The 16,953-nt window shown below is 38.0% G+C and overlaps 1 protein-coding gene across 3 annotated transcripts in view; it reads left to right on the top strand.

The window, feature by feature from the left end:
* Positions 1–14,547, top strand: part of nol10 (nucleolar protein 10) — a 113,503-nt gene extending 98,956 nt beyond the window's left edge. For all 3 annotated transcript variants that reach the window (XM_073056913.1, XM_073056914.1, XM_073056915.1), the window contains 4 exons: positions 3,845–4,018; positions 5,965–6,200; positions 9,545–9,647; positions 14,143–14,547. In XM_073056913.1, the coding sequence (XP_072913014.1) occupies positions 3,845–4,018; positions 5,965–6,200; positions 9,545–9,647; positions 14,143–14,253 (624 nt within the window). In that variant the 3' untranslated portion in view covers positions 14,254–14,547. The remainder of the gene's footprint in view (positions 1–3,844; positions 4,019–5,964; positions 6,201–9,544; positions 9,648–14,142) is intronic.
* The last annotated feature ends 2,406 nt before the right edge of the window (positions 14,548–16,953 follow it).

Below are 16,953 nucleotides of genomic sequence, written 5' to 3'. Positions count from 1 at the left end.
TCCATGTTGAAGACAGATGCAAAATACGGTAGTCAATTTAGTTCATTTGCCATTTCCTTAGCCCCTGTTATTATTTCTCCAGCCTCATTTTCTAGTGGTCCTATATCCACTATCATAGCTCTTTTTTTTTACAGCTTAAAAGCTGTAAAAGCTTGAAAAAGCTTTTCAAATTGCTTTCTGTAGGTTTTTAAAAGCTTCCCAATCCTTTATCCTGCTAATTTTTGCTTTGATGTATGCCCTCTCTTTTGCTTTTACATTAGCTTTGAATTCCCTTATCAGCCAAGATTATACTATTTGGCCATTTGAGTGTTTCTTCATTTTTGGAATACATCTATCCTGCACCTTCTTCATTTTTCCCAGAAACTCACACCATTGTTGCTCCACTGTCATCATTGCCAGCATCTCCTTCCAATTTGCATTGTAATTTCCTTTACTCCACTGAAATACTGCTATGTCAGACTTTACTTTCTCCCTGTCTAATTTCAAGTTGAACTCAATCATATTGTGATTACTGCCTCTTAAGGGATTTTTATTTTAAGCTCCCTTTCAGTTCATTGCATAACACCCAATCCAGTATAGCAGATCCCCCAGTAGGCTGAATGACGAGCTGCTTTAAAAAGCCATCTTATAGGCATTCAACATAACTGACTCAATTTGAGATCCATTACCAAATTGATTATCCCAATCGACCTGCATGTTTAAAATCTCCCAGGACGATTATAACATTGCCCTTTTGACACAACTGTTCTATTTCCCATTGTAATCTGTGGCCCACATCCCAGTTACTGTTGAGAGACCTGTATATAATTACCATCAGGGTCCTTTACCCTTGCAGTTTCTTAACTCAACACACAAGGATTCAACATCTGATCATATGTCACATCTTTCTACTGTTTTTTTATACCATCCTTTACCAGCAGAGCCACCCCACCTCCTCTACCTACTTTCCTGTACCTCCGATACAACGTGTAACCTTGGATGTTCAGCTCCCAATTACAGCCATTCTTCAGCCATGATTCAGATCATCCACCTTATTTCTTGTACTCTGTGTATTGAGATATAACACATTGTGTACTGTATTTGCTACCCTTTTTGATTCTGCATCCCTAATGCACATACTCACCCCTGCTGGCTGCAATTTTGTCCTATCATCTGCTTGTCCTTCCTGACAGTTCGACTGAACACTATCTTTGATTTTTTTTTAAACCATCCCTCCTATCCTGAGTCCCTTCACTCCAGTTCCCTCCTCTGCCAAATTAGTTTAAACCCTCCCAAGCAGCTCTAACAAACCTGCCCGCAAGAATATTGGTTCCCCCTTGGGTTCAGGTGCAACCCATCACTTTTGTACAGGTCATGCCTCCCCCAGAAGAGATCCCAATGATCCAAGAACCTCAAGCCCTGCCCCTTGCACCAACTTTAGAACCACACATATATCTGCCAAATCACTCTGTGCCTACTCTCACTGGCACGAGGCCCAGGTAGCAGTCCAGAAATTACTACCCTGGAAGTCCTGTTTCTCAGCTTTCAGCCTTGCTGTCTATATTCTCTTTAGGCTAGCTTAATTAAATCTTCCTGCCATTATGTTAAAGGGATTGGATTATGCTGTTTCATTCTTGTTTGTCACAGCACTTAGTTCCTCAAGTGCTCACTTGATATCTGCTTGGAGGTGAGATGTAGACTGCATTCAGGATGATGATGGTGGAGAAGTCCTGTGGAAGGTAGAGCAATTGGCAATTCACTGCTTGGTGTTCTGGGTCAGGGGGCAGAACTGGAATAAGATTGCCATTTCTGTGTACCATGACAATTTAGTCATAAACAGATGTCTTTTCGCTTGCCCAATGCTACATCTGGTCCATGTGGATTTTAAAACCTCTTGTGTCAAGAAAGATGGGAATGAGACCTGTCTCTGTGAAATAGAATACATAGCAGTCCCTTGTATCCCTCTGATAAAGCAATCTTGTTCTGAGATCGTTTGTCTTGTTTTTTCAACTTCTTGTTAAAATGGTGTATCAGAATTTAGCAGCTACAGAGAATGTTCCAGCTGATGTCCTTGGAGGATCTAACTGGGCAGAAGAAACTTCTAAGTTTAGGCACTGCTCCACTTGGTTCCTGCTTATGTCTGTCTGTGTTTCTTTTAGTTTGGATGATTTTGCGAGGCAAAATTCTCTCTTTTTTTAAACCTTGTCCAAATATTGTGGCAATTTTTCAAGTTTAGTATTGCCATCTGGATCTGAAACAATTGTCTAAAACTTTACAGGCAGTTGCTGTGGTGTAAGGAAGGAGGGGCAAATATGGTTTGGGAAAATAGATTAACAAGTAATGTAGTAGATGCAGCTAGGGCAGATGTTTTAACCAGATATATTAAATACCATAATCCAACAAGCCTTGGGACTTTGGTGCTAAACTGCTAAATTTCCTGGACTATTGGATGTTGTTCTAACAATGTAGCACCCTAATTGAATTTAACTTGATTTTCATTTTCCCAGAATGAGAACTCCCATCCTGATAAGATTGAAGGGAGTGCAACAAGTAGCACCTGGTTAACCAGATGCCAACCATCAGGGTTTCTGAATAACTGGGTGATGAATGCAGGAAGTTGTCAAATGGCATTCTGTAGTACATATTGCACTATCATCCTACCTTCATCAATCTCCTTTGTGACCTCCCCAAAAAATAAATACAATTAGTGAGCAAGCTTTCCCCTTCCCAAGGTCATGCTAACTATCCTAATCAGTTCCTGCCTCTCCAATAATTTCATAAGGCTCACCGGCCTACCAGGTTATATGTTTCAATCCCTGGTAAATTTCAAATTCATGCAAATATAGTAGGAACTGAGCAAAAGGCTGCAGAGCAAGTTTCCAGTGAACTGGTAGATCATCCTTTTTAAATGTAAAAGTTTTAATGGTTTTCAATTATCAGTTAACATACATTATTACTTGTGTGAAAGAATCATGTGTTACCTATTCAATAATGTGATTAGCAATTAACCTCAATAAATATGCCATCCTTCAAAGAGCTTCTTACATTTCAGAATTCTCCCTACATAAATAAGCAGAACAAGTAATTTGCAGTTACTTCTAAAATGTACGATTGTCTCTTAAAGTTGAAAGAATGAGGCCTGTTTTACAAACTGAACTGTAGTTAAACATTGAATTTCAGTATGACTTCCTGAATTCATACTTTGGTTTATAAATCAAGTATTTTGAGTACATGAATCTTAGGTTAAATTGGAACAAATATATGGAAACTATAGAACGCATTTATGTGCAATATGTCCTTCAAACAAAAAGGTAAAAGTTTGGCAATTGTGGTAAAATGGATGATTCATTTCTGATTTCAGCTAAATAGTAAGGAACAGACCTATCTGATCAGCAAAACAGAGGCAATAATTTGAAAGAAATTACAGAATTAACTTTTAAGTACACTCATTGTCATTTCTATATGATGGATTTTTCAAGCTATTGCTTGAATTTCTGCCTGTGGCCATCAAACTTTACAACTCCTCCCTCAGAGTGTCAGACACCCTGAGCCAATAGGCTGGTCCTGGACTAATTTCCACTTGGCATAATTTACTTATTATTTAATTATTTATGGTTTTTATGTTGCTGTATTTCTACCTATTCTTGGTTGGTGCGACTGTAATGAAACCCAATTTCCCTTGGGATCAATAAAGTATGTCTATCTGTCAATTTGTTATTTTGATACATGATTTTAAACAACATGGGGAATGCTGATTTATTTTCCAGCAACATAAATATATATAGATTTATCATTTACCTTTTTTTAAAAATGATGTGTTATGGTTTGCAAGAAAAACTCCATCTTTTCCCCTTTTTATTGTTAGAATCTACCTAACATTCTGCGGGATGACCGATTCACAGTCATGTTTGAAAATCCAGACTTTCAAGTGGATGAAACGAGTGAAGAATTCAGGCTCATAAATCCAATTGTGTCCAAAGCCTCTGAAAAAAGAAAGAAAAAACTTAAGCGGCTACAGGAGCATATGGAGACAGTGCAGGTAATACATTGATTGAAATAAGGGCAATACCTTGTGCTACAGAGCTCTAAAAGTACGTTAAAGAGTGCCTTTAAATGGTTGCAGTGACAAAAATGCATTATGGGAGGTGGCTGGGACAGAGGTTTTTTTCTGAGGCAAAAGTTTCATCCCTTTTTGAAATGAAAGTACATTGCTGAGTGTCAGTACAGTTGAAAACCAGCTTGTTGTCAGTTATAATTGTGTGAAATCAGCAATGTTTTTCTAAAAGCCCGAAGAAGGTGCAAAAAATTGTCTTTATCCAACATACATTAATTAGTACAAATACATCAGTTTTCAAAAAAAGAACTTGGTAATTACTTCAAATTTTGACATGTTTTAATTTATCTGAAGTTAAGTTTTGCACATATTTTATGACTTTTGTATTTAAAACTATATTCTTGTGATACAAATATATTTAGTTAAGCGGGGTTACTCTAACTAGTTAATACGTTAGATTTACTGTCCAGACAGCAGATGATTTTTAAATCTTGCATTTATTTGATGCATTTTTGTTATTGGGTCAAATGCAAAAAATGCTGAAGGTGAACCTTGAATGGAGATGAGGAATGTGTTATCAATTCACCAATTATTAAACTGTGAAGAGGGAGAAAAACGTCAGCTTTTTGAGCAAAACCAAAGAAATATTTATGATTACGAATATATCCCGCAATTAAGGAAGCCATTTAGTCATTGATCCTGTGCCATCTCTCAGCAAGAGTAATAGAGGTGGTATCACTGCCCTATCCATTCTTTATGGCCCTTGCTATTTTTTCCTTTGGTGCTCACTCAATTCCTTTTCAAAGTCACTGTTGAATTTGTCTCCATTGTCCCTTTATTCAATACGTTCCAGATGCTGATTACACACTGCATATAGTGTATTTTCCATAAACTACCTTAGGTTCTTAGTTCCAGCCACTTAAATCTGTGTCCTTTAGTTCTCAGCCTTTCCAGTTGGAATAGTATCTTCCTGTCTGTTTCTGTTCAGACCTGCTATTCTTCTGAATACCTGATTTTATTTCTTTCAAACTTCACCGCTGTAGGGAAAACTGCTATTTTTCCAGGCCTTTTCCTATAATATGACTCCCTTACTCATGGAATCATTCAGGAAAATCTTTTGTGTGCCCTCTCCAAAATGTTTGTGTCGTTCTTGAAGTGTGGAGGAGGGAAATGGATAAAGTACTCCAGTTGCGGTGAAACTAGTGCTCTTCATACATACCTCATTTTTGTACCCTTTACTTATAATATGAGCTTAGGAATTAGTATGGTTTTAATAATGCTTTCTTAGTCTAACCTGCTGCCTTCAATTCATTCATGCAGTTGTCTAGTTTTCTGTTCAGCTCCTTTTTGAATTATGTCCTTAAAATCGTATTGCTTTTTATCATTCTTCGGAATAAAATGTTACTTTATACTTCTCATTATTAAGTTACATTTTCCAGGGTTGCTACCAACATGTACTGTCTGCAAGTTTTGAAACTATATAAAAAAAAATTAATCTAAAAACATAAAAGCAAGAGTAGCAACCTGCCCCCAAGTCTGTTCTGCCAATTAATAATATCATGGTTTATTCAAATAGGACATCAATGCCATTTGCAAACAGTAGCTTTAACCCTTTATCAAGTGCCTATTTATCTCCGTATTTAGATCATTCAATAACTATTTGAACTCTCCTTTTGAGGAAGCACATTCCAAACTGAGTACAAGGACCTTGTTTTCTATTAAGTATTCATTAGAATACACATTTAAATTTATATCTAGAAAATCAAAGCCTTGACCTGTGTTGAATGTAATTGTCCCCATCCTCTACCAGTTAAAATCTGTGAATACTTTTAATTATTCACAATTACAGTAATTGTGCCAATTCTTCAAAGAATAAGAATAATCATCTTGGACATTTTCAGAAGTTTTATTGTGGTATTATGATATTATAGGAAGACGAAGAGCTGGAAGGAAAACCCAGTGATGCAGATAGCTCTGAAAGTTCCGATGATGACCGTGGCTGGGTTGAAGAGGTCCAGAAACAGCACAGATTGTTGCGCGAAGAGCAAAAATTGAGACTAATGGAAAGTAATCAGCAAGTTCATTCAAAACCAAAATTCTTCGAGATCAAAGCTGGAGAAGAGTTCAGAAGTTTTCAAGACACTGCCCGTAAACAAAAGCTGCTCAAGTGAGTGTTGCGTCTATTTCACTAAATAACTTTGACTTTTCTGATGGCATACATAATACCCATTTCTCTGGTATTCGATTTATGAAATTTGATAGAATGCTACTGGGGTTTCATTGAGGAGAGGGTATGCCCCCAATTGACTCCCATTCGCCTAGGGTGAACCCCCATCAACCCCGCTAACATTGCAATCGCTTCAGTGTAGATACGGTGTGATGCACCCCAGTACAAGCTGGCAACACGAAATATCAAACAACACACCAAAGGCAAGTAAATGATTACAACTTTATAATGATTTCTTAGTAATAGGTTAGTAAAAACAGATAAAATAAAGGCACCAAACCAGTAAGTTTATCAATCTTGTGCACATAATATTTAATACATCGGAGCTCATGCCTCCGGTTCCATCCACAACGACCTTCCGAGCCTTCGTCCACCGTCCGAACCGCCGAATTCCAGTATCCACTGCCCTGGGTCTGCTGTCCACTCCACACACGTCCGTCTTCTTCACTCGCCTCCCACAAAAAGACCGCAGACTCCAGCTCAGCTCACATATACAAGATAGCATAACAATTCTCTATTGGTTAGTTCCCCCCTTATCTGCAGTTATAACCCAAACATTCCAGCTACAGAAACCCATTACAGCAAAACCATTTCATCATAACAATAGAGAAGCCATTTTGTTAGCCTTAGAAATCTAGTTACATAAGTTTTCTTGGTAATCATTGGAAAATGGAAGGTTATTGAAATCTGATTTTAGAACTTTGAAAGAAATTGATAAGGTTGGTTGTAATTTTATTTTTAATTGTGTGTGTCTGGGATAACAAGATTTGAGTGACAAAGTAGGGGAGCGTGTCACAAAATTGGACATAAATATCAAATAGCTGCAATTATTGAAAATCTGAAATAAAGTTAACAAGGATCCTATTGAATAGGCCAAGATTTTAAAGTCTAACTATTTTCCTGTAAGGCATGTTAATCTCCCTTTCCCAAGTATGGGACAAGTAGACAAAAATTCTCTCATTTAAAAGTTGCATTTCAGTGCTTTAAGCAGTTAAAAGAATATCATTTTTGCTAAGTTATTTGAATTGTTTTGGCTATGCTGATTAGTTAGGATTGAGGTGACTTGCTTCGTCAGATGTTATTTTTTGATGAGCAGTCTGGCCCTTTATCTGTCCAAGCAATGTTAAAATCTTATGGCCTGGTAAGTAACAAATAGTTGAAATGCAAATTGTTCTTCATCTCTTTTCCTGATTGTTGGCCCTTGCTTTGTGAAATCTTGCAGCCAATTTGCCTATAAGACTTTGAGTTAACTTGTTGACTTGAATGATGAGCACGTGGAAGATACTGCTCTAAAAAAATTTGTTTTTGTAATTTGAAGTTTGTGAAATGAACAATTAAAATTATAGTGGACTACCATGATCCCAGCCAATTCCCTTGCCATTTTAATTACTTTGAAAAAATCAAGTAATATAATCTACTTTCAATTGTGGTACGTCAGTGTCTACCCTTTCTCTGTGTGGTTAGTGTGGTTTTAAACAACATGGGTGCAAATACTTAATCACTCCTGGTTTGTTGATTTCAGACCAGTCTTCTATAAGAGCAACTGTTTGCCATGTCAAAAGGCAAGGGATCTCATTTCTCAAAGGTTCCATTACACTCTCAGGAAGTGTACACTTATGAATTTTTGTTTGATGAAAAAGCCATATTGCTCAGTTTCTTAGTTGACTTTACTGCAAAGTGACTTTATGTAGCATCTGCAGTGTTGGTCTGTCTCAGCATGAGCCACTGCTTTCAGAGCTGATCCATAATGACAGAGACAGAAGCATTTGTGAAGACATGTTGGTCATGAACACTGTTGGTCATCCTCATCATAGCCGTTCTACACAAGGTAACATACACAAAATACTGGAGAAACTCAGCAGGTCAAGCAACATCCATGGAAATGAACAGTCGATGTTTTGGGCCAAGTCCTTCCTTCAGGACTGGAAAAGAAGGGGGAAGATACCAGAATAAAAAGGTGGGGGAGAGGAATAAGGATAGCTAGAAAGTTAATGGGTGAAGCTGGGTGGGAAAGGTAGATGAAGAGGGAGTGGACCATAAGAGAAAGGGAAGGAGAAGAGGCACCAGGGGAGGTGATAGGTGAGAATAGTGGAGAAGAAAGGGGGAGGGTTAACCAGAAGGAGGTGGATATTCATGTCATCAGGCTGGAGGCTACCCAGATGGAATATAAAGTATTGCTCATCCACCGAGAGTGGCCTCATTGTGGCAGAAGAGGAGGCTACAAGATGATAGTTCAGTCCCTTTGCAATTATGATATGAATGTTAAATACATGGGTTATGACCAAAGTAAAAAGTAGCTGGGATTGCTTAGCACTTTACTGCCAGTGTGTATATTAGGTGTGTCAAAAATGAAACTTGCAAAATTTAGAGAAATAGTGAAAAGAAAAATGCCAATATTTACAAAAATATATCTACAGCAAAACATAATGGCTCCATACATACTGTTGTCCAGTGTGAACTCTTTGTAGCCCCCATCTCTCTCCATTACTGAGGACAAAGAGTGCTTTTTTTAAGGCACTGTGACATGCCATCTTTAATAACCAACAAAGTGAACTTAAAACTCCCCATGAATTATATAATGTGATGCACCCCACAATGTAGTTACAATCATATTACAAAATCAACAGAAGTACCTACCTTAAATACAGTGTACAAACAACATATATACATTTACACATCCCCATTACTAAAGAAATGGTGTATTCCACCGTGTATGGTGGAAAAGGCACCATTAAGCCAAACAGAGCGCATCAGCTCGGTTTAGAATTGAACTAAGCATGGGTGTCTGACTCTGTATGTATCAATGTGGATGGAAAGCAGTGGGTATATTGGGGAAGACGTTGAAGTGCGTACTCTCACTGCAATGACAGCAGAACGACAAGGCAATGTTTGAGATAATGTGCGTGTGTAAAGAGTGCATAAACCGAGTGCTCCGTCACACTGAACTAATGTTACTACAGTATGGGGGAGGGTGGTTTAAGGTTTTATTTCAATATGCTAATTATATGAATTTTGCTTACGAACTAAGTATCAGTAACAGAATAAAATTACTGTTAAGGTCATTATCCTTTCTAGCCTGATTATGATGTTTTCTGAAATGATTCAACAAGCCAGTCATTGTAGTAAATTGCATTGGGCTGTTAGAGTTACTTCACTGAGGAATGCAACAGTTTAAGAAAGTAGTACATTCCCAAAGGAAATTAAAATTGAGCAATAGTTGTTGGGCAATGTCAGGAGCAAGGGTCATCTGCAGTATCACCATTTTTATGTATTTTACTGTACAGAACTACTCTTGAAGATCGGTTGAAACAGGAAGAAAAGTCTGGAACACTCCATTTGTCTGACACCACTGTAGGCAGTAAACAGTTAACATTTGCCCTTAAAAAGGTAAGTTAATTCTAGCATCTTTATTATAAATTTGGAATACTTGTGGGAGTATAAAATGATTCAATATGGATAAAAAAACTTTTGAGATTATTGGAAACTTGTATCCAGTTGCGTGGCGCTCAAGTTACAATCTTCACCTGGAAAACTCTTTTAAACTTATAGATGAGGTAGTGTTTATTCACAGAGAGAAATACTATGATTTAGTTGTAATTTTCTTAATATGTGCATTTTATTTAATTGGTCCATTTTGAAAATTTCAGTGACTGTACTCTGTACAGTGGTCAATCCCTGTTGATACAGAATTACCATGTATGCAATGTTATCAAGCCTAGGTATATGTTCTTCAAATAAACCACCGAGTCTAATTCTGTCATAGACTGCTTCTATTATTCTTTGAGATTATGCATACTGCTTCCATTGATTATGACCTGGAATCCCAATTGTTAAAAATCTGTTTAGAAAACTAATCATACCACATTTTTATTCTTCAATCATGTTAATTTGTAATCCCTTGGTACTGTCTCACTGAACAATAACAAGATCCTTGTTTGCTTCTGTTAAACATTCAACTAAGTAACAACTGCGCTTTATACTTTGTTTCAGTTTGGGGATTAATTTCTACCTCTTAGACTCTTGTATGTGATTTCTAAAACACTTAACAATAATCTACCATGTTTCTTAAGCTTTTGTAACCTTTTAAGACTCCTCTCCCACAATCTAGTAAACTCCTCCATTCATCAGAGCCCTGACATCTCAAAAAAAATTGTTGTAAACTATTCCCACCTGCATGGGTGCATTATGCTTGCATCTACAAAACACATCTCAAGAGCACCATCCATACTCAACATCCTCAGATTCCAGAATGGTTATTTGGAAATTGGGGAAATGTTTGTGCTTTTTGGCACACGTTCTATTTGTTTTAAGTTTTGGTTCAGTACTGTAATTAAGTTCCTGTGGGTAACCTGTTGCCATGCTTGATAGAGCAGGGGGATGATTAAATGGTTTGTATAACACCTTTGGAAGAATCTCGAATCTCCAATGGGAGGTCTAGGTATTCTGCATGATTACTGCTTCAGCATTGGAGACAAACCTGTTAAATGTTCGAACGTATCTTTAAAGCAACCCAAGTAATATTGAGTTCCCTAATCCAGGTTACATCAATTTTACAATTTGATGAGTTACAATGCTTATCAGAATAGCATAAAATCTATAGCTGGTGTAGAAATGGGAAGTACAATTGGACTAGACCAATGGAAGAATGGTTAAAATGATTTGCCATATTGGACAGCAGTGAAGGTTTGTTGCATGTTTGACATTTGGTCCTGATGCTATACAGCAAAGAAGCAAACATTCTATTGGGCAGTTTTTTTTAATTAAAACTTTGAATATCAATTATTCTAATTAAGTTAAGGCCATCTTCTAAAATAGACTATTTGAAAAATATTGAACATGAAGAAAGATGTCCTGAGTTTGAGAGTAATTGTATTTGTAGCTAGTGATTGAAAGCTGGTTATAAACTGCAAATGCTAGATTTTCATTTCCATTTATAATTCTACAGAGGTTTGAGAATGAGAAAAGTACCTGTATGATTTGAGATTGTTTCAAAGCTAGAGCTTTGAATTTCATTTCATTAGATTTCTTCAGGCATGAGTGAAAGTGCAAAATAGACTACGTGTTAAATAGTCTTATTCTAAAAATAAAAGTCCTGAGCTTTCTAGTTGTATATAGATATAGGGACTTGGTTTAATTTCATTTTGGCTTTGTTCTTAAATATAGAGAATGGTGTCTTAAAAAAAATTAAATTGCTCTCAAGACATGATCAGGTTACAAATTAGTATCAGACTACAAATTAGTTGGCATTTCTTCATCGTTAATTAAAACTTCAGAACATAGGGATGAGTAGAAGAAAAGGGAGGGCTCACACATGCAGGAATATTCAGGACAACAGAAAGGTGCAGGGTAGTGGAGAAGGTAATTAGTGTGTTGAAATGAGGACCTACTTGAAAGACAGCACAGTTCTGTGACATCCGTGTTGGTTTATTTTAATTACAACTGAAATGGATCCAAATCTTCACTTCCTAGTTGACACCTGCTTTGCGAATGGGACCAAGACTTTGTGCAAAAGAATGCTGCACCAATGACAAAACACTGGGCTTCATGGAAGTCTCCAGGCATCAATATTATTATAAGCAATACACACAAAATGCTTGAGGGACTCAGCAGGTCAGGCAACATCTATGGAAATGAATAAACAGTTGGCATTTCGGGCTGAGACCCTTCTTCAGGACTGAGAAGGAAAGCGGAAGACTCCAGAAGGAAAAGGTCGGGGGAGGGGAAGGAGGCTAGCTGGAAGGTGATAAATGAAGACCGGTGGAAGGGAAAGGTCAAGGGCTGGAGAAGAAGGAATCTGATAGGAGAGGAGAGTGGATCACAGGAGAAGGGGAAGGAGGAGACAACCTGGGGAAAGTGATAGGCAGGTGAGGAGAGGTAAAAGGTTAGAATGGGGAATATAGGAGGTGTTTTTTTAACTGGAAGGAAAAATCTATATTCATGCCATTAGGTTGGAGCCTACCCAGACAGAATATAGGGTGTTGCTCCTCCACCCTGAGCACAGTCTTGGCACAAGAGGAGGCCAAGGACGGACATGTTGGAATGGGAATTGGAATTAAATGGCTTGGCCACCAGGAAGTTCTGCTTGTGGCAGATGGAGTGGAGGTGCTTGGCAAAGCGATCTCCCCAGTTTGCAACAGGTCTCACCAATATGGAAGAGGCTGCATTGAGAGTACTGGACATAATAGATGACCCCTGCAGACTTGGAGGGGAAGTTTTGCCTTACCTGGAAGAACTGTTTGGAGCTCTGAATGGAAACATAGAAATCTAGAGCACATTACAGGCCCTTCGGCCCACAATGTTGTGCCGACCATGTAACCTACTCTAGAAACTGCCTAGAATTTCCCTACCGCATCGACCTCTAATGAGCAAGGAGGTCAATGAGTAGGTGTAGCACTTAGAGCGCTTGCAGAGACAAGTGCCAAGAGGGAGATTGGTGGGGAGAGATGAATAGACAAGGAAATTATGGGGGGAGCGACCCTGGCGGAAAGCAGAGGGTAAAGAGAGGTAAAGATATTAGGTAAAGAGAGGTAAAGATATTATTATATTTCAGATGAAAATTTGGCCATGTAGTACACAAAGTACATTGTGTGAAGGAATTTTTGATCCCTATTTGAATGAAGGATTTTTTTCCCCAGATCTTTTGGACAAAAACCACCTTAACAGTTTGATAATGAAAGTGTGCATCCTTTTTTTTAATTTGCTATCCTGCATGAAAAAATGATAGAAGTTTTCTTAAAGTTCCAGGTTGAAAAAGTTAAATTTTCAACAGCATAAGTTGTGGAAATCATCAGCTGAGAAGTAAAATGGATATGTATCTGGCAAGGTTAAATGCTATAAACAGAAATTTTCTATTTGGTGTCAATTAAATTATAATTGAATATTGGGTAATTGTAAACTTAACTATCAAATTTGCTGGAACATTCTCTTTCATTTGCCGTAGATGCTAATTAGTAAAAGCAGTGTGCATAATATCAACAAAATTGGATTGTTAATTGGATTAAGATTGCTCCTCAAAACTTGCATAGACTGTAGTGGAATTGGATTTGCTGAACATTTCTAGCATTTTTCATTCTTAATCCAAACTTTTGGCATCCACAGTAGTTTGCATTGTACACTGTTCATTTTTGGAGGTCACTTGATCACTATTTCTATCCCCAAGAAAGCTTTCTTAGTTAACTCTGACCACTTTTTTTTAAGTTACATCTGTGCACCTCATTAATGCAAATATTTAATTAGCCAATCATGTGGCAGCAATTCAATGCTTAAAGCTATGTAAACATGGTCAAGAGGTTCAGTTGTTCTTCAAACTAAACATCAGAATGGGGAAGAAATATGATCTAAATGACTTTGACCATGAAATAATTGTTGGTGCAGACAAGGTGGTTTTAATACCTTAGAAACTTTTGATCTCCTGTGATTTTTCATGCACAAGAGTCCCCAAAGTTTACAGAGAATGGTGCAAAAACAAAACATGTCCAATGAGCAATAGTTCTATGGGCAAAAACACCTTGTTAATGAGAGGTCAGAGGAGAATAGCCAGACTGATTCAACAGAAAGGTAACAGTAACTCAAATGACCACAAGTTACAACAGTGGTATGTAGAAGAGCATCTCTGAATGCACAACACTTCTATCCTTGAAGTGGATGGGTCATAGCAGCAGAAGACCACAGACATACACTCAATGGCCACTTTATTAGCTGCCAGAGGTAGATGGAGTGTATTTACAAAAACCTCACCAATATGCAAGTTGCTTCAGTTTAATCCTCTTACTTTTCTTTCTATTCTATCTGTTCTATCCTCAGCATGAAATTATTTTTGAAGCTTTTCTGCATAGGCTGTAGATATGCAAGTTATTTAAATTTCTCAACCTTTACTTTATAGTCTGAACAACAAAAGAAGCGACATGAGGCTGAGAAGCAGCATCGTGAAGAGAGAAGACAGCTGAGGCGTTCAGCAGGACATCTTCGAGGCAAAGCATTGAAAAGGAAGTAATTCTTCTAAACAGCATTGTATTTTCATTTTATTTCCCTCAAAGTAACTGAGTTCCAGGCATTTCTAAAAACTGTATTCAAAGCATCAGTGAAACAGAAAACAGCAACTAGAGATGTTTCCAGTGACTGGGCAAGAATTTGTTCCATCTGCTACTTCAGATTAGACAACTTGAAGGAACTTGTGTGTGGGACTTCGGACATTTGTATTTTTGCATAACATTCTGTACTATACAGGCTACTGTGTATATTTATCAGAAGAGGATTTTCTAACAAAAATACAGAATATTTGTCTACATTTGATTATTCAGCAGTGTGTGTTTTTCCCCTCTACATCAGTATTTTCCACAAGCAAATGGTAACTGGTGTTTCATTGTTCAGCATTATTTTAAATTAAGTGTTTTTTGTTCTAGGGAAATAAATTTATATGTATAGAAATTCAGGAGCAACAAACAATCTTCTGGAGGACCCCAGCAGGTCAAACAGCACCTTTGTGAGGAAAGGAATTCTCAATGGTGGCCTGTCTAAAGATGAGACAGGATGAGTGATCCTGTCATGAGTGATCCAAGTGATGAGAAAGGATTTTAAGGTGTTTGGTGAATTGAGGAGTGTTAAGATGTTCAGTGGGTTGTGCCAAATAGGGGAGGGACAGAGTAGAGTCAGGAGACATTGACAACTGAACGATAGATGGAGGCAAACACAGCGGGGTGGGGGGTGCAAATGGAGCAAGATGGGGAGGGAAATGTGTAAAGACTGGAGACTGTTGTTGAAAGAGATAAGCAGGAACACAAAGCTGATGCTGGAATGGGTTAAGCAAGAGACTTAAGAATGGAAACCATTAAGTGAGATGTGATCAGCAGTTACAGCTATATTGCAGAGTGGGGAGGGTGGGGAAACTAGGTAAACTCTGTGTTAGCTGGGTGAATGGAGCTATAGGCAGGGCAAAGATGGGTGCAGGGGAAACTGAGTTGGTGAAGGAGCCATTTAAATGTTTTTTGTCCCTTTTTTATTGTTTCTATATTAATTTCTACTTTTTGCCCTTCTGTCCACTTCATGCTGGTAGGCAGAGTTAGAAAACTTAAGATGGAGTGGTTGCAGTTTGTTTTTTATAATCCCACAATTCCTGATGTGCTCTATGAGTAATTTTATTAGCAACTGCAATACTGAACACTGGCAATAGCTCTGTATACAAATACTAATCTGTAACCTATTATGTCCCTGAGATAGGAACTGATGGCAAAGCTGCATTTCCTGTTAGTCAGAAGTGCGGTCTTTGGGGCAAAGTGGCAGCCTAGTCTGGGCCACCTCTTGCGTGGTTTGCATAACTTTCGTAACGTGCATTGGTGTTACTCAGTGTGTATTTGATGTCTAAACTTTCCCTGGCCAAATCTTTTACTGGTTGTCGGCTGAATCTCTTGCTTGCCCATAATCTGTTCCTGAATTTTAAAAACAACTTCCCTCTTGTTTATTTGACCATAAGTCAGTAAGACATAGTAGCAAAATTAGGCTATTTGGCCCATCAGGTCTGCTTCATCATTCTATCATGGTGATTTATTATCCCTCTCAACCCTATTCTTTGCTTTAAATATACCCAACGACTTGGCTTCCATAATGGTCTGTGGCAATGAATTCCACAGATTCACCACCCTCTGATTAAAGAAGTTCCTCCTCATCTCTGTTCCAAAGTGTCATCCTTGTATTCTGACACTGGTTGCAGAAATTTAAAAGATGTGCTATTTTTAAGTTTCTGGGGTGATCAGGAGGCAATAGAGAAATTCATTGAGTTTGCCAAGATCGTCACTGATGAAAATCTAAAACCAGAATATGCTGATTAATTTTAAACCTTAATAAAACCTCTTTTTAAAAAAAAAAGTAAAATACAAATACAGGGTGCTGTAACCTTTTAATCAAAACATGGCATCGCAGGTGATGACTGAAAGCTTGCTGTAGTTTGTTGTTGATCAATGGCTGATTCGGGTATTCTCCCGATGCTGCTGTGCTGCTTTTGTTACCCTGCACGCATTATATTAATAGTATGTAATAATTTTTACTGCTGAGTACATATGTGTGAAGAACAGGTGTTAAGATAAAGACTGCTTACCAGTAGCACATAAATTGAGAGTCAGAAATTATGGCAATCCCAAGCTATCTAGTTATATATTCTGAAAACCAAAACACTAATAGCCCCAAGCATTCCGATAAGGTCTAATCAGCCAATCACGTGGCAACAACTCAAAGCTAAAAGGTTCAGTTGTTGTTCAGACCAAATATCAAAATGTGCAAGAAATATGATCTAAGTGACTTTGACCATGGAGTGATTGTTGGTGCCAGACAGGGTGGTTTCCATAAAACCATAGGACATAGCAAAATTAGGCCTTTTGGCCCATTGAGTCTGCTCTGCCATTCAGTCATGGCTGATCCTTTTCCCCCGCCTAAGCCACATTCCCCAGCCTTTTCCCTATAACTTTTGCTGTGGTCAATCAAGAATTTATCAATCTCCACCTTAAATATACCCAGTGACCTGGCCTCCACAGCTGCCTGTGGTAACAGTTTCCACAAATTCACCACCCTGTGGCTAAAGAAATTTCTCCATATTTGTTTAAAATGGATGCCCCTAAATCCTGAGATTGTGCCCTCCTGTCCTAGACTCCCCACCATGGGAAACATCCTTTCCACATCCACTCTGTCTAGGCCTTCCAACATT

The sequence above is a fragment of the Hemitrygon akajei genome, chromosome 9 (assembly GCF_048418815.1).
Source record: "Hemitrygon akajei chromosome 9, sHemAka1.3, whole genome shotgun sequence".
In the NCBI taxonomy this organism is placed as follows: domain Eukaryota; kingdom Metazoa; phylum Chordata; class Chondrichthyes; order Myliobatiformes; family Dasyatidae; genus Hemitrygon; species Hemitrygon akajei.
The sequence above is the reverse complement of the archived record's forward strand: the minus strand, read 5'-3'. Positions and strand labels throughout refer to the sequence as shown.